Raw genomic sequence first — 26,251 nt, forward strand, 5'->3', positions numbered from 1 at the left:
TACCTTCTACAAAATCACTAAGAATCCCTTTCTTTCACACTGGCATTTACCCTCTAATAGCAGACTGAGCAAGCTGTGTGTCATCAAAGCCTCTCCATCCAGTCTGCAGCATACAGACAATAGAGAGGAGCACTGGAAGTAGTTTTCAGGCTGTATTCCAGCTAAATATAGCCAAAATGAGCTCAGATCTATTGAATTGCACAATTTAATGGGGAAAAAGGTCTATTGAAGGTTATTGAATACAAAGATGTTGCATTTGGTTAAAGAAGTGCTCCAGCCACAGATTGCTGGGTGCTGCATATTCAGGAAAATAATTACTGTAAGCTTATCTTGAAATCACACTAATCATCACCCTTTACTGTTGGAACCTGGGCTAATTGGAGATTTGTTCTGTCCCTCGTTGTGTATATTTGGTCTTTGCTTTTCTCCTTTTGTTCTTGGTTTGGCATTTTGTTTTTCCTTTTTTCTTCTGACCACAGAACTAGCCAGACTGGTGCAGTTTTTCTGCTCAGAAGTAAAGAGGTCAGTTTACCAGCTCCTGGGCTGTATTGCCTGTCATATATGATTGAATTCAGATAGGATTTTGTGATCCTGTGTCACAGGCACTTAAGCAAAAAATCGAAAATCCCATCATTCACTCAATATTCACTATCTCTGTATTGTCATCTTCCTTTGAGTAAATTCCAGTCTAAAAGCCAGCATGCCACAAGATTTGATTACCTATTTCCCAGTTACTCGGGTCAAGTGTTGTCATTTTATGTTCTCATTTGCAAAGCCACCAGAGGCCAAACCTTCCCACCTACATTCACACTCGAGTTCAGATGTCACAAGGAAAGCCAAAGGATCTGTTGCCTACAGGGAAGGTCATAAAGATAATCCAATACTAAGCACATTGCTTCCTATTGAATCAAGAGGTATATGAGAAATACCAGCATTTTTACTTTTAAAACTCATTCTGATAGGACTACACTTGTAACCTGATAGACTATCCCTAAAATAGAATCCTATGGCAGATTTTTTATAGGAGATATCATTTTAGTACTGGGAGTAAGAATAAGAACACAAGTACAATGACAAATACCAGGTATGCGTGTTAAAGTGATTTTACTTTATTGACTTCCCATATAAATTAACATGGAAGGAATTAAAGTAAGTGCAAGACATCTCATAACCACAGTAGTTGCTTCCCCTTGTGCTGCATTTTCTTGAAGCATAAACAAGGCAGGGGGTTGGAACGAGATGGCCTTAAAGGTCCCTTCCAACCCAAACCATTCTGTGAATCTGTGATTCTCCTTATGCATTAAACTCAGACTTGATTAGCTGTTGGATCTTATAAACTAAATAAAAGCAGTAATTCATAGCATGGCAAATAAACACTGAGTCATGATCCACAGCAGTCCAGTCTCTGGAAAGTGGGCCTGTCATTCACAGGGACCTTTTTGATAGAATGGAAAAATGGGCTGACATGAAGGTCAGCAACAGTAAATGTGGGATGCTGTAACCCCATGCACCAGTACAGCCTGTGGGCCAACCATGCACTGGGCTGTGTCAGCAAGAGGTCAATATCCCCTGCCAGCAGGTCAAGGGAAACAATGCTTCCCCATTATTTGGCACCTCTGAGACCACGTCTGGCATCTGTGTCCAATTTTGTGCTCCCAAATACAAGAAGGACTTTGAAATTCTGAAGCAAGTCTGGCAGAGGGTCACCAAGAAATTTAGAGGGTACTTGACAAATGAGGAAAGACTGGGAGGCAAGAGCTTGTTCAGCCTGAGAAAGAGGAGGCAAAAGGGAAAATTCATTGCTGTTTACAACCGACTGATGACAGGGTATGGAGGAGATGGAGCCAGACCTTGCTTCAAAGTGCATGGTGAAGGATAGAGTTTGAACTGATATGTAATAGGAGAAAAACAGTACTGATCAAAGGTTGAAACTGGTTGGTCAGAGAGACTGAGGAAGTCTCCACCTTTGGTGATACTCCAAACTTGACTGGTCAGGGTGCTAAACCACTTCATCTAACTGGACCCTTTTTTGAGCAAAGTAGAGATCTCTGGAAAGGTCCCAAACCTTTTCTGGTGTAAATTATTGTACCATCCTATGATTCTGCACTGAAGTTTCCCATTTCAGATATTAAAATGGCAGGTGGGGTGGAAATAGAAGAGCTTTTATAAAACACATAGATGATAAACCATCTCAAATTTCTAAAAACTGTTCAAAAACCTAGGTAGCGTATAATTGGACTGTTCAGCTTCTGCACTTTCTGTAATCTGTAACTGCTGGTATTTCCTGGAATAGACGTTTTATGTACATAAGGAACAGGGTTTTCTGTCTTTCATTTTGTCTCAGCCGTTGTGGTTTATTTTATCTGTGATGTTGCTTGCTGTATTCTTCCGTAAGAATATGATCTGGCTGCTGTGCAAAATTGCACTGGGTGAGAGCTTCACACATGTGCCACAGCCATGGGATCAGGAACACTAAGATTTAAGCATCTCAAGTGTCTGTTGAAATGGTGAAGTAAAACAATTAAGCTCTAGATGTTGCAAAATGGGAGATGAATCCTTACCCAGTCCGCTGGAAAAAGGACCCACAATGTTTCTAACAGAGCAGCGCAGGTGGTGTGCTGGCATAGTTTATTCCCTCTACACAAGGAACATCTTTCCATTTGGATGTTTAGCCTCTCAAGCTTTAAATTTTGTCTCCTCTATTCCTTTGTTTTGCTCTACCATCTTTGTTCAAAATTGAGGATACCTAGACAGGTACACACTTTCATTAAATTAATCAGAAAAGGTTATTTTAATTTGGATAATCAGGAAAAACAGTAACAGTTCTCATTTTCAGATAGTTACCTTACATAATGTCCTCATGGAGATGTGCACGTAGAGTTTGTTCTTACAGATACTCATGGGATCAGCATTTGACTCTATTAATAATCTGGGATTTGCATTAAACTAACTTTAAAACATGAGAAAAAACTAGGCATTGCTGCTGCTTTGGCTTGAAAAAGTGAATCCACAACTAGACCTAAATTTTCCAGGAAAACAAGACCGTAATACTGTCACTAGCAAAAATACCAATTTTGCACAGAGAATAAATTTAGAAAATATTTTATGTGAAGATCTTTATCAGGTAGGGAGCCATGGGATTCTTTTTGAGGAGAAAAAAAAATATTTTCAGTTGAATGTTTGGGTTATGACTTCAGAGGTAGCTCTTTTAGCTTTTTTATGGAGGTAGTGGCTTTTAGAATTTCTGTGCCATAGTGGTGTCTGTGCATCTGGTGTGCTAAAGGAGATTTCTGTAAAGGCAGTGGTAAGAAAGCAGTGCAAAGTGGTCATACAAAAAATACATTGGTGCATATATTTTATTCTCACATAATTCTGTAACATCTTTTCCAGACTCTTCTTTTGAATGGCACATGTGAGAGGCAAAGACACTCCTTGGTAGGAGCGTTAAGTGCTGTTGAAACTTTGCCTCCGGAACTTCGGAAACAGTCATTAAATTTGGGTTTCCATCTGATCAAACGAACGAAGGACGGGTAGGCTCTGTCAGAGGGCTGGATTTTATTTCCCAAGGCTAACAGCCATTTCCAGGACTTTGTCAGACCTACTGAGAGTTTTTTCTCCCATTGTCAGATGGTATTATTTAAAATCAGTTCATCCACTTGTGTGGGATCCATATCCTATATCATACAGCGACTCTGACAAGAAGATGCTTTTACTAGGAGTGTTATTCAAAGCACTGTTGATTTTCTCAGGCTTCAGACATCTGCAGAAAAAGCTTGTAGAACATACAGCATCTGGTATCGAGTCCTCGCTCCTTACACAGCCCATATCAAACAGCTTGGAAACGGAACACGTTCCCTACATCCGCTTGGAAATCACTTTTTTTATGTTTATTGTAGATGTATTAGCTGTCAGCTCATATCATCAGCTAATTATTTTATATCTGAAAATTGTAATAGCAGCCTCAGATGTACTAAAGTCAGACAGATTTCCAGCTACTAATCACACCCTTCTCAAAATGGGAGTTAACTCTTGGTGTGCCCCAAGGCTGGAGATCTGATTCCTGGTTCCAGTATTAGAGAATTGGATTAGTGAGGTGGCTGCTGTGTCTGTCAGCCTTGGTACCCTGAACTGTGTTCTAAAGAAAGAGACAAAAAATGCTGAAGAGACATTGGCATCTTTGAGAAATAGTAGATTTGACTGTAAAAGTGTCAGAAAAATTCAGAAATCCCGAGGAAGCCAAGATGCCACCAGTGAAGGGTAATTTTTCTCCAGGATGTGTGATGGCATGAGGATCTACAGCAACTTCTAACAGTGCAGTCAAGTAATTGATGCCAGACTGTGGCTGTCAGTGTTCCTGCACTGTGAGCACCTTTAATTCCAAATACACTTAACCTTCAAAGCTGTGCTTCAAAGTCCTGTTGTTAAAGACATTGTTCTTTGCATCCCAATGATATTAAATTGTTAAGTATAGTATTTCGACCTTTTTCCATTTTTCTATGGGTAGGGATATGTGATTTTTTAATTTTTTCTTTTTTTTCATAGATCTTGGTACCCCTCTACTTCCCTAAAACCACCTAACCCTCCATTTCAGCCTGAACCTCCAGGAAAGTCTAAATGGAATGTGAGAAATCCTTAGAGACATGAACAGGTTTTGACGTCTCCAAATTCCAAAATTAAGTAATTTTCATTTTCAGATTATATTTACAAAGCTTTCAGTGGCCAGCAATAAGAATATCAATTTTAACTATGGCATATACTTAATGTTTTTATAACTAATTTTGAACAGCAATTAGAGATGTGGCTTCCTTTTCAGGAGGAACTCATGCAAAGTTCTTGAGTTCAAGGCTTTCTACCTTTTAAAAATCAAAACTGGAGTAAAACTGGAACAAAAAAAAAGAGCATTCTTTCTATATGTTATTTGTTTTCCCCTTTTGGAAGTGAATAAATATTTTGCATGTTGGATTGAATTGTGCTGACTCCTTTGGAAGGGATTCTTTTCACTGTAAGCAATTTTAAGAATGTGCACAGGAAATAGTGTCCTGTTAAATTTATTTCTATAACAGACTGGATGAGTGTTTTGTTCAAAAGCCATTATTAATGCAGAGTAAAAATTTGTGTGTCGAGCAGTGCAAATTAGGAAGAGTGAAAGTAAAATTCCCCAAACTGTCCCCTTTTGTTGATATCTTACAGTCTCAATACTCTTTATATCCCTTTTAATTGCTGATTTGAAATAAACAGTAGCTTCTCTCTTATGATGGGCCTCTGAGGAGCTGTGCTGATTTAGCAAAACTGAAAATCCCAGCAGCTAGTTTAATAGTTCATAATTAAATTTACAAATCAGTTTACATTGAAATGAATTATTTTTGAGAGATTTTAAATCTACATATTTCTACAATGTACAGTTACGTTGAAGTCTGGTGTTGTTGCTGTGAATTATTATGGTAATTGAAAAATGTTTCAAGATATTTTCTAATTATGCGTCTCTCTCCAAATGAGGCAAAATTAGGAGAAGCTTTTTCTTAAATCATAGAATTATAGATAGAATAAATAAATAGAATAATAGAATAAATTGTAGAATCATAAATTAATGGTTTTAGATACTCTTAGCAAATCAGAATATCATACCTGAAATTTCCTAATAATTTATAATTCTGATACTCTGGTAAATGTGATTTTTTGGGTATGTGCAGCCAATATGAATTTAGATTTACAAAAGGGAATATATCTGTATTTAGACAGCACATAAAAATCCTTACTTTTGGACCTAAAATTAGCATCCAGTATCCAGCTCAATTTATTAATTAATGCTACATTATTGAGTATAATTGAGAATTTCAGAGGTCTTTGGCATACAGAATTCAAGTACTTTCTGAGAGATATAAAAGTCTACCTTCACTGAATCAAGTCTTGTTGCAAACTAATGGATTTTGAAAATAATTTTGCATGTATATCAAACAGAAGAATAGGGCTGTAGGATTTGGTTGAGACAGTGCTAACATTGCTTCATTATATCAGTACTTGTAAGATTCAGATCTCAAAGGTTGTTTCTTTGGAAAGCTGCATATATTCATTATCAGTTTAAACCCTCAGGATAAGAACTGCCTTTGTCTTTGAAAAATAAGTAAAGATTTCTCAGTGGAAGATGAAGACTCTTTACCACTTAACAAGTGAAGAGAGTTCATAACAAAGGCTGTAGAAAGCTGAAATTTCAGCTGAAAGTATTACTACTTTCATGGTCTTATACTAAAAAACTTTAAAATATTTCACAAAAATGTTACTTCTAATGTGTTGTTTTAAATTCTATATTACTTAAGCAAATATTTAAATATTATATTAGTTTTTCTGCATACTTTACATGAATATAATTCTGCCTTTCTGCCAAGTACGTCAAAACCCAAATTCACTTTCATTTGCCAGAATAAATGTTTATTTTGTTTTCCCACATAATGTGCTCTTTAAAGTGTCACCAGGATACCAAATCTGATGGCTTTTTAATAGAGACGTGGAGGGGGTTTTTTGCTTTTTTTAGGAAACAGGATAAACTATCAGTAAAGTTTATGGTAATGAAGCCATGTACAGTAGATGCTCTTTGCTCTCCTTCCCCTCAGCATTTAAGAAAAAAAAGAAATTCTCATCAAAACTATTGTCATGGTACCTCATTTTTTTATGAATGCATGAAGGGTCTGTAGTAGGAAGGGGTGTTGGGGGAGGAGAGCAGGACACACAGGACAATTACTTCTGTTAAAGGTAATCTGTGATGGCTCAAGGAGGCTCCCCAGAACAGCTTTGTCATTTGTTTTGCTGTGAAATGGGTGAGATTATAACGGATCCAAGATTATTTAAGAGATAATTCATTGGAAGGTCGCAATGAACCAACCAACTGTGGTTTTACTACAACAGAACATCAGCATGTGCTTGTGTAGTTTCCCATAAGTCAGTGAGTTTCACTTTCAGCCTTGAAAGTCTCGAAGAATTCCTCTGATCTTAACCAAAATAGCAAAATCTGAGTTCACAAATTAAAATTTTGAATTTTCTGCTTTTAATTGATACATCAGTAACATATCATCTAAGAGTTTTAGTTATACTTCTGACACAAAATGAAATGCAATCGCTGCGAAAGTTTTATGCATTTCAAAAATATATTTTTTCAGTTTTCCCTTTATTTTTTCAAGAGAAGGGAATGGGGATGTTTAATAACAGAACTCCTGTAGTCGCTTTGGATGGTGAGGATTGTTTTGAATTAATGACAGCATATGTTTCTTTGGTTTTATGTAAACACTTAATAATTTTGTGGTATATTTATCAATGGGCATGGTGTAAGGGAGTAACTAAATAGATTGTTCCAAATTAGTCAAATTAGCTGATGGTTTAAATTAGCTTAATTCCAAACCCCAGAATCTTCATGTTTTCCTTTTCCTCTCTAGCATTAAAAAGAGAAAAGAGAAAGTGGGGGCGGGGGGGTGGGGGTGGGAAAGAAGCATTTGCCAATTAAACAAACTGCCTTTGGGAAAACGATCTTTTTATGGTTCTATTTCTCATGTATATAGTGGAGATAATGCTCACAGGGCTACTATGAAGACAAGTTTGCTTGTATTTAAAGAAATTAAGAAACAATAATGAATAGCAGCATAGAAATGTTTGCATAGTTAAATAAATAACAATATTAAACATGATCATTAACTTTTGACAAAGGCAATATTCACACTAGGCCAAGTTCTGTTCTCAATGTCATGAATGGAGTCCCAATTAAAATCAAAAATAGCGTAATGCCTTTGTTCAAAGCCTTTCGATTCAGACAGCGATTTTTAGGGTCTCCTTTCCATACTCTTCATACCTGGCACACTGAGAGGTTAAGGAAGGCTGGACTGTTCAAAGGTAGCCAATTTCAGCTTGTGGAGTTGAGACACATCTCTCCTATCAATTGCTTTGAGAAATCACAGAATCTCAGATTAGTTTGGGTTGGAAGGGACCTTAAAGATCTTTGAGTTCCACCCCCCCTGCCATGGGTAGGGACACCTTCCGCTTGCTCCCCACCCAGTCCAACCTGACCTTGAACACTTTCAGGGATAAGACATCCACAGCTTCTCTGGACAACCTGTTCCAGTGCCTCATCACCCACACAGTAAAGAATTTATTCCTAATATCCCATATAACCCTGCCCCCTTTTAGTTTAGAGCCATTCCTCCCTTGTCCTGTTACTCCCGGCCCTTGTCCAAAGTCCCTCTCCGGTTCTCTTGGAGCCCCTTTAGAACTGGAAGGGGCTCTAAGGTATCCTTGGAGCCTTCTCTTCTCCAGGCTGAACCCCCCCAGCTCTCCCAGTCTGTCTCCAGAGCAGAGATGCTCCAGCCATCTCTGAGCATCTTCATGGCCTCCTCTGGAACTGCTCCAACAGGTCCACATCCTTCTTATATTGGGAACATGCAGATTATATGCAATTCATAGGGGTCACTGTTTGTCTAAGGGAAGCATTGCCTCTAACTCAGTGTATGACTCACTTATTCCCTGAATTTCATGATGTGATTTTTATCTGGAGTTCCATGTCTCGCAATTATCAAATTAGAAAGGCTTTTCCAAAAGACTAAAGCTCTAACCACAGAATTAGATTCAGTGGTGTAAATACCACAAGTAGAGAAATGTCTATATGCTTCTGGGGTTAAGGAAGCAATACATTTTTGAATACCAGTCTCTATTGTTCTCTGGTTACAGTGGACTCCTAACAGACAAAGTAAATTCATCTAACTGTGCATTCTCAAGTCACATGCCAAGACAGAACGTCTACGTACACTTAATAACATGTATTTTTATTTTAACTAATTATTTTTAATGTTTTCATTTAAGACATTCATGAATACACTTACACAAATTCATCATAAAAGTTGACAGATTTGGATTTGTCATGGAAAATGCCTGAGCTAAAATGTTCTAAAGTTATGTGAATTAATGAATGAGTGGCCTTCCTTTTAAAAAACGGATTAGTGTCTTGTGCTGGGTCCATCCCATAGAGCATCCGTGTCCCATTTTGAGAGCCCATTTTTCTGCTTTCCTTTGACAAGAGAATGATAACCATTTATTCTAAGTGTAACCTAAAGTTAGGAGTGTTCGTAGGGTGCAATCCTACAGCTATTATGTTAATGGAAGCTCTGCTGGGGAGATTATAAAGCCAGTTTCATCTATAATTCGTAAGACCAAATTCAGATTTATGAACTGGATTGATCTAAATGCACACTAAATTACTTGTACATAAAGCAAAAATTTTGTGCCTTGAATTTTTTGTTTGTGCATGTATGTTCTGCCATTATTTTGAAAGTTATTTTTAAAAAGAAATGAAATCAAGAAACAGCATCACTGAAAAAAACCCCCACATTTTTAATTATAAACTCTTTTCATTCTGCTCCGATTAAAGTAACATAAAAAGCATCACTTGCCAAGGATGCCTGCATGGATATGCCTGTAGGATTGTATTGCTTGTGAACCTCCTGCACAGAATGGTAATTTCTTCTGAAGGATGGTGACGTCCCAAAGAATGGCAGATACTGTGAGAATTGGCTGTTCTACTGGGAATGAATATGAGTCAAGTCTGTTTTATTAAGGGGAAGGGAAAAAACAGAATTATAATGATTAAAAATAAGAAACAGGATTCGAATTAATATATATTGTTCATATGGTCTGAAACTTACTCAGGTTTCTGTCAGTCAAAGTTTTCTTTAATCTTGTTTTGATCGTCCTTTTATAGTGAAGCTTCGGGAGGGCATTTCAGTGTCAGTCAGCAGATCTGCTCCACAGAGTTGTACTGTGAGACAATGAATTTCATCACAGTTATTGCTCACTAGTGTGTACCGTGGGTTCACTTTCCTTTCTTTCCTTTTCAACAAAAAGTGTGTAAGGACAATTCTTTTGAGGACTTCCTCCTCCTTCATTTCTCGTTTAACAGTAGCCAAACTCTCAAATGTCATTTTACAATGATGATGGCTATTAATGGGGCGGAGTTTTGCCATGCAATTTTTTTCTAAATTAGGTTTATTCTCTTGCTTGCATTTCTCAGTTAAAGCCAGTGAATGAGAGGCTGGTCTCCAGCTGTTCCCAAACTTACCTGCAGCTCAGTTTAACAAACTTTACTGGATGTATTTCTTAAAAAGTTGTGGCTATAAAGTGAGTAATTCTGGACATATTGTAGCTGGGTGAATAGATAGACTATGTCTGGGCATTGAGTTTCACTGAAGCTGGTTATGTCTAGGATTGATTGCCTGGTTAACTTTGAGTGGAAATAACCCCCTTCACCTTGTGCCATTCCATTTGGATCAGTAGGAGCAGGACTGGATCCTCCAACCCTGTTCCACACCCAGGATGGTGAGGAAGCCTTGAAGCAAAAGCTACTTCATGAATTTCTGGACATGAGTCCAAACAGCATGTCAGCTACTCTATTTAAAAAATAGAGTACAATGGCTGGTTTTGACTGCCACTAAGACAAAAAAAGTAAAATTAATTATGCAAATGGGTCTGCTTTGCTCTCTGTATCTCCAGACGTTGCAGTGATGAGTGTTTTGATGACTGGAGGGTTTACTGGTGAGATGCTAAAGCTGTTTATATAAACCTCATTTATGAATGGATACAGAGTCAGGATAAATTTTCAGAGGAATGTTATCCAGAAGATATAAAGGTATCCTAATATTAACATGGTATGTCAAGTTTTTGATGTACAGCCAGATGGAAACCACAGTAAAGTGCTACAATGTCCTCAAACAGAAAAGTGAGGGAAGTCAGTAGTCTTGGTTTATTAATATATCAATATATCTCCCATAACTTTTTTTATTTAGTAGCATAGTTTATTCAGAATTATTTTATGTTTTTTGGAAAGCACTGGTAGAAGATAGCCATAAATTTAACACATAGTTTTACAGAATTCACTATGATACTTATTATAGAAGAAAAAAATATTTTCCTGTAGAAATCAAAGATATTCCATGAAATGGAAATGTTTCGTTTCCAGGTTCCAGCTCCACATTTCAGACTAGCAGTAATAAATTTGGACAAGGAATTTGGCTATGATATGGAACTGTTTCAAATGAATACAGTATGTGTAGATTTTGCATATGTTTAAGGGCAAAGTATTACGGGGGCAACAAGTCCCTATCAGGAGGTCAGTTTTATTTATTCCTTAAGCAATGAGATCATGACTGCTGGGAATTAATCCATTCATTTTGTTATTGTCTGTGCAATTTCATTTGCTTTCTTTCTTCATAATTCCCTTGAAATTTTTACATAATCTTAAATAGTCTTACCAGCTCCCTTCCCCCCCTTTATCTGCACATACTTTGTTAGATTACACGTTTCATAGTTTGAGGGAGATGAATGGAGTTAACACACAGCCGGGTACAAAGCCGCCTTTGTTTGGACTTGAATTGCTTTGAGCTCAGAGCAGGAACCAAATTTACTGAGTCATCCTTTAGTCTGGGCTTTTGCTTGGCCCTGAAATGGAAGTTGCCCTCTTGGTGATGTTGTTCTTCACTCCTCACTCAATAGAGGAGGATTCATCCTGCTTTTCTGAGGATGTGTGTGCCGTGGATTTGCAGACCTAAACTGGTGTCCCCAGGGCTCCCTTGGTGATACCCACGGTAGGCGAACTTCAGATAAATTCACAGATGTCATTCATCTGACATTTTAAACAGTGAATTTAGGATGAAGCTGCTCACTGAAAGTGTGTAATACCTTTTTTACTATAAAGCGACTTTGGATGACTAATTAGGATACTGTAGATATCTTCAGTTCTTCAAGTGAATCCCATCTTTTGTCCCTGGACAGAGAATCACCAATTTTCTATAATAAAGAATTATAATTTTATTTTAAAATTATATTTTAACTAATATTTAATATTTGTAATCATACACAGGGTTTTTTCCTTGTCATTTACAGTTGTATATCCTTAAAATCTCTGTAACAATTAGGATTTTTAAGGTTCTTAAGGCCTTAAACTCTGTTTATTGCAGGGAATGAGGTTAAAAATATTGTAGAGAAAAAAGCAAAACTGTTTTTACTGTGAACGTACATTAAAATTGAGATCACCTTGGTCTGCCAGAAAAAGACCTCATCTTTTCTTCTAATATTGGGCACTTTGCACTAAACACATGAGCACTCAAAACCAGTATTATGTCAAAAGCCTCAAGTTTGCTATGTGGACTCGTTCAGCTTAATGGTTGCTACAGAATGTATGGTATGTTCTATAAGGGGTGGGTAAAAAAATTCCCTGTATGTGTGTACTTTATAGCCAAATCAAGTATTACATTACAAAAGCTATTGACCTTTCCCCAAGTGGCATTTTTATTTTCTGTATAAAACTCTGAGTAAGCTAGAACTTTGAAGCTTAAACTCCTTTTTTTCCTTTGCTTACTAATTCAAGTGATTCTCAGAAGAGTAAATACTTTTTTCCTTTATGTAGCAAAAGTCTTCAGATAGTGATAATCTCAGATAATGTCGAGATACAGAAGACTAAAAGTGTATTTTCAGCATATTTTGTAAACACCTCAATACTGAGCTACCTTTTACTTTATTTCTCAGATTATTTTTTTTAATCTAGGTAATTTTTCACAGAAAAACTGAATGGTTTGGTTTGGAAGGAACCTTAAAAGACCATTTCTTTCCAAGCCCCTGCCATGGGCAGGGACACCTTCCAGTACACCAGGTTGCTCCAAGTCCCATCCAACCTGGCCTTGAACATTTTCAGGGATGGGACATCCACAGCTTCTCTCTGGACAACCTGTGCCAGGGCCTTACCACCCTCACAGGAAAGAAGTTCTTCCTCATATCCCATCTAACCCTGCCCTCTGTCAGTTTGAAGCCATTCCCGCTTGTCCTGTGACTCCAGGCCCTTGTCTCAAGTCCCTCTCCAGCTTTCTTGGAGCCCCTTTAGGCACTGAAAGGGGCTCTAAGGTCTCCCTGGATCTTCTTCAGGTGAACACTCCCAGCTCTCCCAGCCTGTCTCCAGAGCAAAGGGGCTCCAGCCCTTGGAGCATCTCTGTGGCCCTACAACCACCCTACAGTTTGGGCCTCCATCACCCTGCTGGTTTTGTCCTCCAACCCCAGAGCTCTCAGGTACAGCACACAGTGCCCTGTTATTCTCTAGTGTAAATAAAAAATAAATTATTTAACATACTATTTTGGTAATATCGGCCATTGCAGGGCAGCTTTGCTCTTCCCTGGTGTAGCCACCTGGCTCCTTGGAAGCTGTGATAGGCACACAATGAGAGGTCTTGAGCAAAGGGAATCAGGAAATCACGCCACAAGATGAATATGTGAGTGGTTTGGGAAGCCAGAGCCTTCATCCTTAACATTGTTGCCAAACACAGGGGTGTCCAACCATGCCTCCAATGTTTCTCAGATGTTCCAGCTTAGCAGCTCCTCGGCACATTTCCTCCAAACACGGAGTAGTCGGTAAGCAAGTTAATGTTTGGCCTCTTGCCTTCCCCCCACACAAAGAGCTTTGTATGTCAAGTGTGAAAGCTTTAAAATGGAATAAAAAATAAGGTTATTTTTCATCCTGGATGGGAGGCGACAACATGCAACTCTTTACCTTTTCTTTCCTTTCCCTTTTTGTTTTTTTTTATACTGAAAGAAAGATATAATGCAACACATTTTTGGAAGACTAAGCAGACGTTTACTGTGCCAGGTCCTATCTACTGCATCCTTCAGCATGTTCCAAGGAAAGCAGGCAAAGTATTTTAACTCTGCTATACACCACATAAGTCAGCTTCTTAACTGCTTAGAGTGACTGGTACTACTAGAGAGGGAGTAAAAACTATCTATTTTTAATTCTTTTGATAAACCAGCTGAGCAGTGTCGTTGCTGTAACTTACTGTGTCTGCTTTCCAGCTGAGATTGCTTCAAGGTGGTGTATCATCAGGAGTTTCACTGTTTCTTCATGTAGGAAAGATTCCCAGCAAACTGGCTTTTATGCTGATGAAAGAGGACTTCAGTCCTGTTGGAGTGACTTGCTACTCTTTCCAACAACAGAATTTGGAAAATTTCACTTGCATAAAATTGAAGTTGTTTCTCAGTTAGAACATCTTGTATCATTTCTTGTTTTCAAGAAAAAATAGTTGAAAAAAAAAAACCCAAAGACTGTGAAAAAAAGAATGAGTGAGTATTCTTTAGGCTTAAAAGAAAGCATTACTTACAGATAAAGTTATTTAAACTTAAAGTTTCTGTGACTTCTTCTCCAATACTGAATGCCATTTTCTTTAAACTCCTTTGACCTGGAGTCATTCTGTGTTCACAGTGATGTGCTCATTCTCTCTTTCTCTTTCTTCTCCCTTTTTATTTCATGTTATTGATTCATTTTGAGTTTATAAAATATACCTTAGAAATGCAAAGGTAGGGGAACATAACATTTTTTCAAAGCAGGGATGGTGTAAGAGAAAAAAAGTACTGTTTGTGATGTTGAGATGTGAAGAGGAAAGATGATCTGCTGTTTTCTTTTGCTTGGGTGTTTCCTTAAAGATGATACAATAGTACTATCCCTCTGTTCATTTCTCCTGCATTAGCTGGTTATTTATAGACTATTCCAACACTGGTAGGACTGATGGAATGGCTCTCCTTATCCCTTGAACTGTGAGGTTCCATGCCAGGATATGGTGGGGGTTTTTTTTGTTAAAATGCGTTAGGAAGAAAATAGAGACCAGTCATTTATGACAATCACTGTTTTCTTTGGTGGTGCTTTAGAGCATCGCATGAGAATCCACCTTGAAGAAAGAATTACTTTAAAGACAGAATTGAAGGCAGAAAACAGTTTTATTTCACATATGTGTAGGTAATTTTACTAAATTAAAAATATTCATACAGAGAGACAGTAATTGTAAGTATTTATTTAGTATTTAAGAATAACATTAAGTCCAGTGTTTAGACAACTACTGTAGACAACTTGTAATGAGAAATTTAGACTTTATTGGAAAAATCCCTCAGCAGCACCTCTCTTTTAATAAAACTTTTGAGTTTTTGCACTTATAAAGAAACTTGTAATACTTTTAATGAAACTTGTAGCCTTTGACAGTATGGATTTTCAGAGCTTTGTAGTCTATCTGCTGAGAGTAACCATTGCTAAATCATTTAATTTAAACATAACTGCTCTGGGGATGAATCTGGTTTTGCAGTTCCCATATTACCTTATGGAATGTCAGTAAAAGTGAAAGTATCCTTGTCAAATTTCTACATGCCTTTTTTCTTTGTCATGTCATTTTGGTTTTCCATGCCTTCCTTGTTTTTGCAAGGGGTTTTAAATCCCTGGGACTGCTGATTGTGAAGGCTTGACATACAGGTGGCAACAGAAAAAAAAGGAATATCCCAGTATTGATACTGGGGCCCATAGTGTTCAATATCTTCATCAACGGTGTGGACCAAAATGTGGCCAAAAAGGCAGAATACACGTTCTGTAGATATGTTGATGGTTCTAAATTAAGAGCAGCTGGCACACTGCTTGATGGAGCTTCAGGCCACACAGGTCCTGAAAACTCTCAGAGTTGAACCAACAGAACCTCACTGAGTTTCTGCATCTGGGACAGGGTAACCCTGTGCATCAGTACATGATGGATGCCATAAAATCTCTGTCCTTGGTGATGTTTGAGACTTTGCTAGAGAAAGCCATAGCTGAATTCCAGTGGTTTGGGCAAGAGTCCTCGTTTAAGCTGGGAGGTTGGACTAGAGACTTCTAGAGGGAGGATTGTCATAGAGAAGCTCAGTCTGTTTGATGAACCACCTCAGGTTAAATTATTTCCTTATTATCTGGTAGTACCCAAATAGTAATTTCTGACTACCAGAGAGACAAATTATTACAGAATTTAAACCACATTGCATAAAAAATTAGCTTTTTTAATTATTTGAAGATGTAATCTCTTACTATGTGAAAAACTAAAACCCCAAATTAGATGCTTTTCTAAAGCATACAGTAAAATTACACAAGGAATGTAAGACTACCATTTCTAGGATGAATTTTGTGAGAAGTGTCCTGTGCTATGCAGAAGTTCAGATTAGATGATTTTGGTGATGCCTTCTATTTTCAGAAGTTTGGCTGAATTAATTTAGAGGCAAAATTGAGCTCTGTAATGGGTTGAAGTTTTGCAGCATGCATTGTGAAAATTATTTTTAAAGGATACAAACTCAGTCTAGACTTCCTTAATGTCTTGATGGAATGGATTAACTGAAAATTTTTAGTAACCTGAAATGGCAGCTCCAGAAAATGTAGTCAAAGATGCCAGAAGTGTGCATAGAACTGGAAAATACCTAAGTAGAACAGTTTCTATCCTAGTGACTAAAAGTCCAAATACAGTGGAAATGATTGACTGGATAGAGAAAAGAAGAAAAGAAGGGCTATCCAGGTGTGTTCCTGGTCAGTTTGTAGTTTAGTTTACAGCTAAATTGAATATGTTGACTGTCAACCTGACCTCATAAGTGATGGATTGAACCGTCATAGAAGAGTGACCTAAAAGGCAGAAAACAGAGGAGGAAACTGTGTATTTGAAGTACTAATTTTATTTTCTTTTTGAGAATTGCTTAGGCCAAATGCAGCTTATATAGATAACATATGTCTCCAAATTGACTGACCAGTATCCCTTTGGTTTTCCATTAAATGAGATTAAAGAACTCTGCGATTTCGATTTCATCGAATGTGAAAGTGCACAGGGAGTCAGAGCAAAATTTCTGTTGCGTGTGCATGTGGATTTTCCTATTGTTTTTTGTCCTTGGTGTGGACACACCTGTGCTTTACCTACTTTATGGATGGTTTCTTGAGCTGTACAAGTACAGTGTTGGTGCCATCAGCCACTCCTGATCCCACTTTGTATCCACAGTGACTGTTCTTACCAGGTGTGATGATTTAGTCACTGAGTTATAGTTTCAAAGACAGTTACATTCATTTCCTTGTTGTTTAAGACAATCTACTTGATTGAGAGATTGAAGTAAGTTGTCTGCTTCTGACAAGGATAATCATTCCTTTTAATCTGACTGCTGCTTCCTGCCTCTCATTACGGGAAGGATTTAATCTCTTGTGGAGACTAAATGCTTACCTTGTGAAAATCACCCCCTGCTCTGTTGAAGTAAACAGAGCTCAAGCACGTGTTCAAACCTGACCACAAACTTCAGTGCTGCTTCAACCATGATTCAATTATGGCATCATATATATGTGGAAGGGAGGGTGTGTGTAATATTTATGGTTTCGTACCTTGTCTCTTTTGAGATACACTCTTTTGGTTGTCATGGGACCCCATGTGAAATACATTCTTAAATGGAACAGTGAACATTTTAAGGTGTTTTTCTTGAACAAGCTCTAATTCAGTCTAATTTCCTTCCTTTTCCTGAGGTGTTCAGAAGTATAAAAACTCAAGCATTCATTAACAGTCAAAAAATAGAAACAGATACATTTACCACTTATTTGTTACTGTGTATTGAGAGTGGGAAGGGGCATTTTAATGCTCTTCTCCATCTGGCACATCTTCAATGTGATGGAATTTATTCATTTCACAATTTAAATGCACATGGGTTCAGTTCTGCAGAGTGCAGAACGTGTTGGCCTCGATCCAGGAGAGCGTTGTATTTGTCTGGTCACCTGTAAGCACGTGGGCAGAGGGCTCATGTGCTTCAGTTTAAACGTGCCCCTCAGTCAGGGCAGGCTGCTCAGCGCCTCTCCCGCCTCAACCCTCATCCCTGAGGGTGAGCCGTGTGCAGGCAGGTTTGTAAAATAGGAATTGACACCCTCCTGTGGGAAATTTAACTCACAAGACTAATAACCCATCTGTGGTTTATATTTCTTCATCTTGACTTGTTCAATGCATGTTTAATTTAGGAGGGTTGCTTCAAGGTTGTGGCGAGGGCGCTTTGGCGCTGTAATTTCTGTTGTGGAATGCAGTTCTTGTTGGAATAAGGTACATCATGTACTTTTACTCTTTTGTCAGAGAGCAGAAAGACAAACACGAGCCATGGACTCAGTCCAGTATGCAGAATTCTGTGAAAGTCGGCAATTGAGTTTTTGTAAGTATTATAATGGCTGCACTGTATGGAGATGTTTGATTATTATTTCATGTAATAGAGAGCACACCAGAACCTCGTGTTTTTTGAAAGCACTTTTGTTTCATCCTCAATAATAAAACTTTAAATTCTTTCTCTGCATAACTCCTGGGAACAGTTAATTTAGCAGTTTCGGGCTGTATCGGGCAGAGTATTTTATTTGAATATCTACCAAGCTTTCCATGTGCTGGGATACTGTGCTGGTGAGGACCATAGAACTGGTAAGGAGTTAATGGATTAAAACCACCACTTGCCTCAAGTTGTCATGGTGGTGTCAAAGTTGGCATATTAGGAAGTTTCATGGTTGCAGGTTTTTCGGAACGCATCTAAAATTAGAGAAGAGCAGCAAGTTCTGCTTTTATTTCCCGATCCGCAGAGACACAAAGAACTTACTAAAGAGACTCTTCTATTTTAAGCTGTAAGCTCCTGCTGTGGAATTTGTTCAACATTAGCCAAGTTCATCAGTATACGCCATTCCAACACTAATAACATGATGACAGAATTAGGGCTTTTCTAGCACTGAAAACCAACTTACTAGAAGTACTTGTGGGCCATGACTATAATGAGCTGTAAATTAATGGGCTTGATCATGTAGCAAAACATCATTACAGAAGCGGTTAAGTGATGACTAAGGTTTTAGGTCAAATGTCAGAGAAAAGGAGGCAAAGGAGCCAGTAAAAATCATGACAAAACAGCACATGATCCTACAACACAGACTTGAACACAATGGTGTCTTTAAAGGAGAGACCTTATCTTGTTCTTCCTTTTAAATTCAAAGAAAGAGTGACTCATTTATGGCCAAAAAATGACACATTTGAGATACTGTTCTGCATCAGCAAATGTCAGCAAACGTAGGAAAACATGTTTTGCAAGCATTTCTTTTCTTAATTCAATATGTTTTTTATGTTTAGTTATAATTTGGCATCACACATCTGTGAGCCATTAGATAAATGATACGTCAGATTAGGGCAACTTGAGGAAATGAGAGGTTTGTGATAAAGTAATTTTGAAAACCCAAAAATTGCCATCTGGACACAGAACAAATAGAAATCTTAAATTTGAGAAATAAAATTGAATGTTGCTGACCAGGGGATTGTGATCTATAAAAATATCTCAGTGCTATTTTCACAATGTTTTTAAATGACCATATCTATAAAGTTCTTTTTCACTGACATTTAATGTCATTAAAGAATATGAAAATTACAGTGGTTAGAAGATAGTAGCAAGAGAAACTCAGACAGAAATTCAATTGCATAACATGAGCTCAATTAGATAGAACATAATAAGTGCCATGCAGAACATTTGTTCAAAACTAACATAAAAGCTATTTTTTAACTTCTTTTCTTATATTTTAGTAAAAATTGAATGTATTACTGTGTTTAAAGAAGAAAACCCTTTTTACTGTAATATAAACCCATAAAAACTGTGTCGTAAGAGAATAAACCTGGAAGGGACTTCAAGAAACCTGTTCTAAAAATATATATTAATAAACACAGCTCCAGATATTTCTGTGCACTTTTAAAGACAGGCAAAAGAAAATTTCCATCAAAGGATCGAGTACTACAGATCTACAAATTTTAATTGTAGGGAACATTTTGTGGTTCTTCTGTCACCTTCACACTTCTCATATTTCTTTCTTTTTATTTTTTTTACTTTCCTTAATGACCCCATGTAGCCTTCTCATTCCCTCCTAAATAAAAATAACCATTTATTTACACCTGTTTTCTGTTTAACACCTGACATGGGTAGCTTTTTAGTCCTAGTTGAAAGCAGGTTGAAAGAGCTGTTTCAGATGGTTCTTCACCTTGTAATCACTTCATTTTGGTTGTCCTGTCTCACAAAGCCCTCATTAAGACCTCTGTCTTAACAACTCTTTCTATCCCCACATTTCTGTGATCATCTTGTCCACCATTGACCTAAGTAAGATCATCCTTTTTTTTCCTCCTTTTACTCTATAAGCAAATACAATGTTTCTCTGTTCTGTATTTTTCTCTGCCCTTTCTCCAAAGTGATCTCATCCATTACCAGCGTGAAGTTCTCATGTGGATGTTGATCATTTGCAGATCCACATCTATCCTTATTTCTTTTTAACCAAAGCACATTTAAAAAACACTCATCTACAAATCATTTTGACTCCCCTGTCAGCACCTAACCCCTGTATGGTTAACACCAGGACTGCTGATTTCTTCTGTCCTTCTTCATTTGTCTTTGCTCTTGTTAATAAAATTATATCAATTTTATCTGGGCTCGTATTTGTATTGATTTCTTTCAGTGCTTTCTCTAATTCATCGTTATTCCTTCTACAATACATTCCAAATCAGGTTTGTTCTGTCTACACTCCTCTGAGGTTGACCCTTCATTGTTTTAAATCTTCTGTATGATTGATTACCTTGTGTTTTTTTTCTCTTTAGTCCATGTGCTTATGGGTCTCCAGATTGCTGTGTATGAAATAAGTCTTCACCCACAGGTTCCACTTTGGTAATTCCTTCCTTGATCAATCAAATCACACTCACACTAATTGTTCCACATTTTCAGTATTTCTGTTACCCAAAAAATTGATTATTTGGACCTACCTGTTGTTAACTTTTCCTTTTCCCCCTATGGTTTTAAATGACAGCAAAGAAAGCATCCAAATTTCGTGACTGGTTGGACTGTAGCAGTATGGAAATAAAGCCAAATGCAGTTGCAATGGAGATTTTGGCATATTTAGCATACGAGACTGTGGCCCAGGTAAGGGACTCTGCTGCCTGAACTCTAATTAAAATAAATTAATTACTCTTGGATGTCCTTCAGCCTCAGTGACAGGGTTGTGAGCCCCTTCAGAAGTGCAGTCACTGCTTCAACTAACCAAGCTAACTGGATTCATGGAATCAAAGAATGGTTTGGGTTGGAAGGAACCTTCAATCTCATCTAGTTCCAACCCCCTCCTGCCAAGGGCAGGGACACCTTCCATTAGACCAGCTTAGAAATCCTGTCTGTCCTGGATGACTGATGTGGACTATACTGTACTCACCCCTCTGATACACAAATAGAAATGTTTTATAATGGCTACAGAGGAGAGTGGAGTCCAGCACGAACTTTATTCAAGTCCAAACTGAAACCACATACTTTGCTATGTGACCTCTGGCAGTGTGCTGAGGCTCATTCAACCCCATTGCACAATTGGATTATAAAGAAGGATTTCCTGGAAAACAAAATGTTACCTTAGTGCCAAGCCGAGCCCTCTTGGGTAGATAGATTGCTCCATATATTTACAGAAGTGGAAAAGAAAGGTTCCTTAGGCTGAAATATCTCTGAATAATTTTGTTTTCAGCTGAGAAACACTAAGAATATTCTGCCTCAACCCACAACCCCTCACTCATTGTTGCAATGGCATTTGTAACCCCCCTCTGTTTTGCCTCTCCAGCTGGTGGACTTGGCCCTTTTGGTTAAACAGGACATGGCTCCCAAAGCTGGTGACCCATTCAGTCATGCCATATCTGCCACCTTCATACAGTACCACAATTCTACTGAGGTAAAACTTGCTTGTTCACTTACTAATGCTTTTTATGTTTTACTTTCAGATGTATTTTCTTCCGAAGTAGACGTTATTGATTCTGGTATTGATACAAACTTTCTGTTGTGGAGTTTATGAACTTCGAAGTTATGGATTTAGATGGAAAGACATTAAATTATAGTTCTGAATGTTAAATTCTTAGCAGCGCCTTTATAATTAAATGCAAATCCTCTTTTCTTCGGTGGAAATTCCTTCTCTCAGCATTCAAGGCTCTCTCTATTGCAGATTTGGAAATTGAAGTTTTCAAAATTGGCAAGTGCACCACGTGCTGTATTGCATTGCTATAATATAGATATTCTAATTACTTCTGGAATGAGGGACCCAAATTTGGCATTACATCTCTTCTAAGAGGAAATCTAAGAAGGCAATAATTGGGGTGGTTTTTTTGTGATTTGATTATATAATGTCTGTTTGACATCTTGCTTTTATAGCCACATCTCTTAGGGCAATCTACCAGTGTGAAGACCAGTCTTGACTCTCCTGAAAACACACCACCTCCTACACCCACCCCCCCAGCATCAGCAGGACAGCAACACCTTGGGAAAACCCCATCAGGAGGCTTGGGGAATGGTGGAATTGGACAGGACTCTACCAAATCCAAACAAAGGAAAAGAAAAAAGGTATTTGGTGCACAAGCCTGGGATTAAAAAAAAAAAAAAAAGAAAAAGAAACCAAAACATCTTCAGGAAATCAGTACACAATCAAATAATGGTTTGGGTTGGAAGGGACCTTAAAGACCATCTCGTCCAGGTTGTTCAGAGCCCCATCCAGTCTGGCCTTTAACACTTCCAGGGATGGGTCATCCAAAACCTTGTCTTGACAACCTGTGCCAGGGCCTCACCACCCTCACAGTAAATAATGGGTCTCATTTTAAATATTAATTTTAACCTGTATCACATATTAACTACTGTTATTGTAAAGCCAAATGTGTGGTTTGGTGTTTTTTCCATTAGAACTAGGCTAAAGCTTCCCTGCAAACTGAGTTTTGTTAAGGTAACATATGCTACTGCTCAGATAACCTGCTCTTCTACAGCGACAGCAGGAGTCACCACCCCAAATCACCATCCCCTGCTCTGGCAGTGGCAGCAAGCATAGGTTTTAAGGGTCAAAACATAAGCAAAGTAGAAAAAGAGGTACTTGTGATTTTCCTACTCCCAGCAGCCTGTAACAACTCTGCCTGACTTTATTTTTATGCCAGTTTGTTGCATTCAAGCTAAATATTTGTTTACTTTGCATAAAATACAGATATTTCATATGCAGAGTGTGAAATGTAGATGTTGCAATTCTTGTCTGCTGTTGTAGAGTCTTAGTGTTCTGTCTGAGAGGGATATATGTACCTTAAAACCACAAGGGAAATAGATTTGATTAAATAAACTGGATAGGAAGCCCTGTCTCAGTCACTTGGGGCTGTTTTGAAAAAAATGTGATAGTGCTCATTCTGCTTCAAAGCAATGGAGTGACTTGGGATTCTGTCATGTGTTTTATTATTAAAAAATACTCATTTTTCAGAGTAAACCTGGTGATTTTTATAGATTTTATAGTAATAGACAGAAAAAGATGTATTTTCTCCTTCTTTCTCCTAATATGTTCAACTTTATGGCTGTCCTTATACTCCAGTTAGAAAGCTATTAGTGAATCCTAAAAACCTTTCAGAAAACTTCTGATTTTCCTCTTCCTTTTTTGTATTACATTTCATTACGTTTTGTTTCTGTGGCTGATTTCCATTATCATTCCTAGGACCAGGAATTCAGCTGGCAATCTAGTTTTTGATACATTATATTTTGCTGGTGTTATGAGTTTATTTTAAATTCTTAGTGTTTTGCTTAATGCCTTTTAAAACAATTGTATTCCAAAAAGTGCACAGTTTTAATGAAAAGCTCTCCTGACTTATCCAATTTGGTTAGGTATCTACTGGATATAACTGAGGCATTGAGACAAACAAGTTAACTTGGTGAAGAATGTTATTTTTAGGCTATGAAGGCCCAGTCCAGCAAAACATATTTGAGTTTCATATTTCCTTTATGAGTGTCAATCAGCAAGGGAAGAATCTGCCATCGTATTATGAATAATTCTGTGTGTACACACAGGCTCCAGTGGACTCAGCACTCTGGAAAATAAAACATTTTGCAAAAACTATCCCCAATCTGAGAGCATTAGTGTATCATGTGAATGTATGAGGGGGTTGTCTATGTGTGTTCATTAAACTTAAGTGTATAACTTAACTTTTTGTCATCCTCTGTGCATTCACTAATATAGTTTTCATGAGTTTGTTGCCAAGAAGCCGTCGTCTGATAAGTCATCTGAATTCTGGCGATTTAGGTGGAGCCTAAAACAGCATTTTAGATTGACTAACAAGGAGAAAAGAGTAACTTTTTGTTTTGAAATCCTGAGGAAACTTTTGTACAATCAGTGCCCCACCACCAGTGAGTTCTTCTTTTTATCTGTTTATGGTCCATAATCCAAAAAGTCATTTGAAATTTGAAAACATTCCAATTTGAGGTAATTAATTTTTTTTTTTTGCTTCCTTCTAACACCATTATGTCACGTTTCAGCTTCAAATTTCAGTCTGATGTTACTCAATGGTGATTTTGGTGTCAAATTGCTTTCCACTTAGGGTGCTTGTTCAATATTTTCCCCACCCCTTGACATCATAATAAGAGCCTGAAATGTTTTAAAAATAGTTTCTGTGGTTATTGCAGTGTGACTTATATGACCCTCTCATTTTAGTTTGAACATTTTCTGCTCTTTTCAATTGCAACACACAGCAGCACTAGGTGAAAGATTTAAGAGGACAAACATGGTGTTCTTTGGGTCTCTTAAGCAAAGTTCATGTAAAAGTCCTCTTTAATTTGTTAATAGCTTTTTCTCTCTAATGTAATGTGTGGCAGCAATGATGTGTATCCTCAGGAAAAAAAAAATTGCTCCATTTTATAAAGGTTTATTTTCATGCCTTATGCACTGTAGGTCTGTTGTGTGTTTTTGATTTAGTAACAATTTATGTGTTTTTCTGTTGCAGAGCACTGCAGCCTGTGGTATAGAGGCTCAAAGTGATGCCATCCAGCCCAGCCACATCAGAGAGGCCATTCGACGCTACGGCCACAAGATTGGCCCCCTTTCCCCATTCACAGTACGTAATAACAGAGTTATAAAAAGTTATATTTATAATCTTAAAGAACTTTGATTTTCAAGTGGTCGAATGAAGAAGCTTTGGAATTGTTGAGAGCAATTTGTGGTGACTGTAATTTTCTTTATAAAAGTGGCATAATTCTCTCGGGAAATAAAACTTAGTAATTTCTGTCTCTTTTTGGAAGGACAAAAAAGTTTCTTTTTTTCCTTTTAAATATTATTTTCTTTCAATTACAAATTATGCTTTTTTGTTAGTGCTTGAATCTTCTGTTTTTCCAAAGTTTAGGTTTACAGTTATTTTAAATTATATGTATTGCAATATGGGGAAGAGCACTTTATATTCTAAAATTAGTTGTGTGTCAGATACTGCTCCTATTGGAAGCTGAACTCTCAAGTGTCACATTTACAGTTGGAGAAAGAAGAGAATGGTTTCTTTAGACAACTTTGAACCTCCACTGAAATGTAATAGAACTGAGCTTGTGGTAAAACACTGATGGGTTCTGAGGTTTTGCCATCATTTTTTCTATGCAAATTGCAAATCCATTGTTCAGAGCAGCCAAACGAATTCTTTATTTAATTTTCTCAGCTGATGAAAATGTGAAAGCAGTCCATCTCCAGTGTCATAAATTGGGGTTATTTTCTTCTCATCTGCTCCTCCAAGTGGCATAAATCCTGTTTACCTCAGAATATCTACATTTGGGAAGCAATAAATGTCAAAGAAATCATTATAGGAAAAACGAAACAAAAAAAAAACAGCACCAAACTAGAACTGAGCTTTTAAAAATCAGGAAGAAATTGTCCAATTTTTAAGAGATTTTAGGAAAAGAAAATTATTCTGAATTTGGAGGAAGTTCATCTATATAAAAATTAAGTGTATGAAGACCATAAATATCAAAGAAATAGTGGCCTCTGACCTCAGAAGTGAGGAACAAAAAAAAAAAGAAAGTAAATGAATATGTGAAGTAATTATTTTCCTAACGTCAAAACTGATCAACACTTTTATAAATGACAGTGAATGTTTGGTTTATTAATGATAGGCAATACACATTTGCAATTAATTGTCTTTACATAATTTTCCCTCTCAGAAATGACAGATTAATATCGTGTAAAGCATAGGATAGAATTTCTAGTCCAAAACAGAAAAATATCTTTAACAGAAGTGTGCTAAGAGATGTAGCTAACAACATGGCAATAGCTTCTGAAAGCAGAGAATGTATTTAACTTTATTATAAAGAAGCAAAAAGCTCAAATAAACTTGCAGAAAGGTGAGTCTTCCTTGCCTGACCCTTACTAAAAGTGGTTTGGTCAATTATTAACCAAAGTTTAACTTTTTCTGCAACCACAAGTTATAATAAAATCCTCTGGTTTGGGTTGGGGTTTTTTTATGTCCTCCAACCTTATGAATTTCCCAAAACAGGGCAGCTAACTGAACAATTTAATTTGTTAACATTACTTACTGTCAACGTGGTTGATGAGATGAGCAGATCTTGTTCCCTCTCAACAAGCCAAGAATGAGAGGGAATC

At 37.4% G+C, this 26,251-nt stretch overlaps 1 protein-coding gene across 11 annotated transcripts in view; it reads left to right on the top strand.

Moving 5' to 3' along the window:
- SUPT3H (SPT3 homolog, SAGA and STAGA complex component) overlaps positions 1-26,251 on the top strand; it is a 266,154-nt gene that overhangs the window by 191,088 nt on the left and 48,815 nt on the right. For all 11 annotated transcript variants that reach the window (XM_027723068.2, XM_027722737.2, XM_039387279.1 and 8 more), the window contains 5 exons: positions 17,934-18,009; positions 20,663-20,775; positions 21,452-21,559; positions 22,033-22,221; positions 24,618-24,728. In XM_027723068.2, coding sequence (XP_027578869.1) covers positions 17,934-18,009; positions 20,663-20,775; positions 21,452-21,559; positions 22,033-22,221; positions 24,618-24,728 — 597 coding nt within the window. The remainder of the gene's footprint in view (positions 1-17,933; positions 18,010-20,662; positions 20,776-21,451; positions 21,560-22,032; positions 22,222-24,617; positions 24,729-26,251) is intronic.

Source organism: Pipra filicauda, unplaced genomic scaffold (genome assembly GCF_003945595.2).
Source record: "Pipra filicauda isolate LSUMZ 115617 unplaced genomic scaffold, ASM394559v2 scaffold54_size4384275_pilon, whole genome shotgun sequence".
Taxonomy (NCBI): Eukaryota; Metazoa; Chordata; class Aves; order Passeriformes; family Pipridae; genus Pipra; species Pipra filicauda.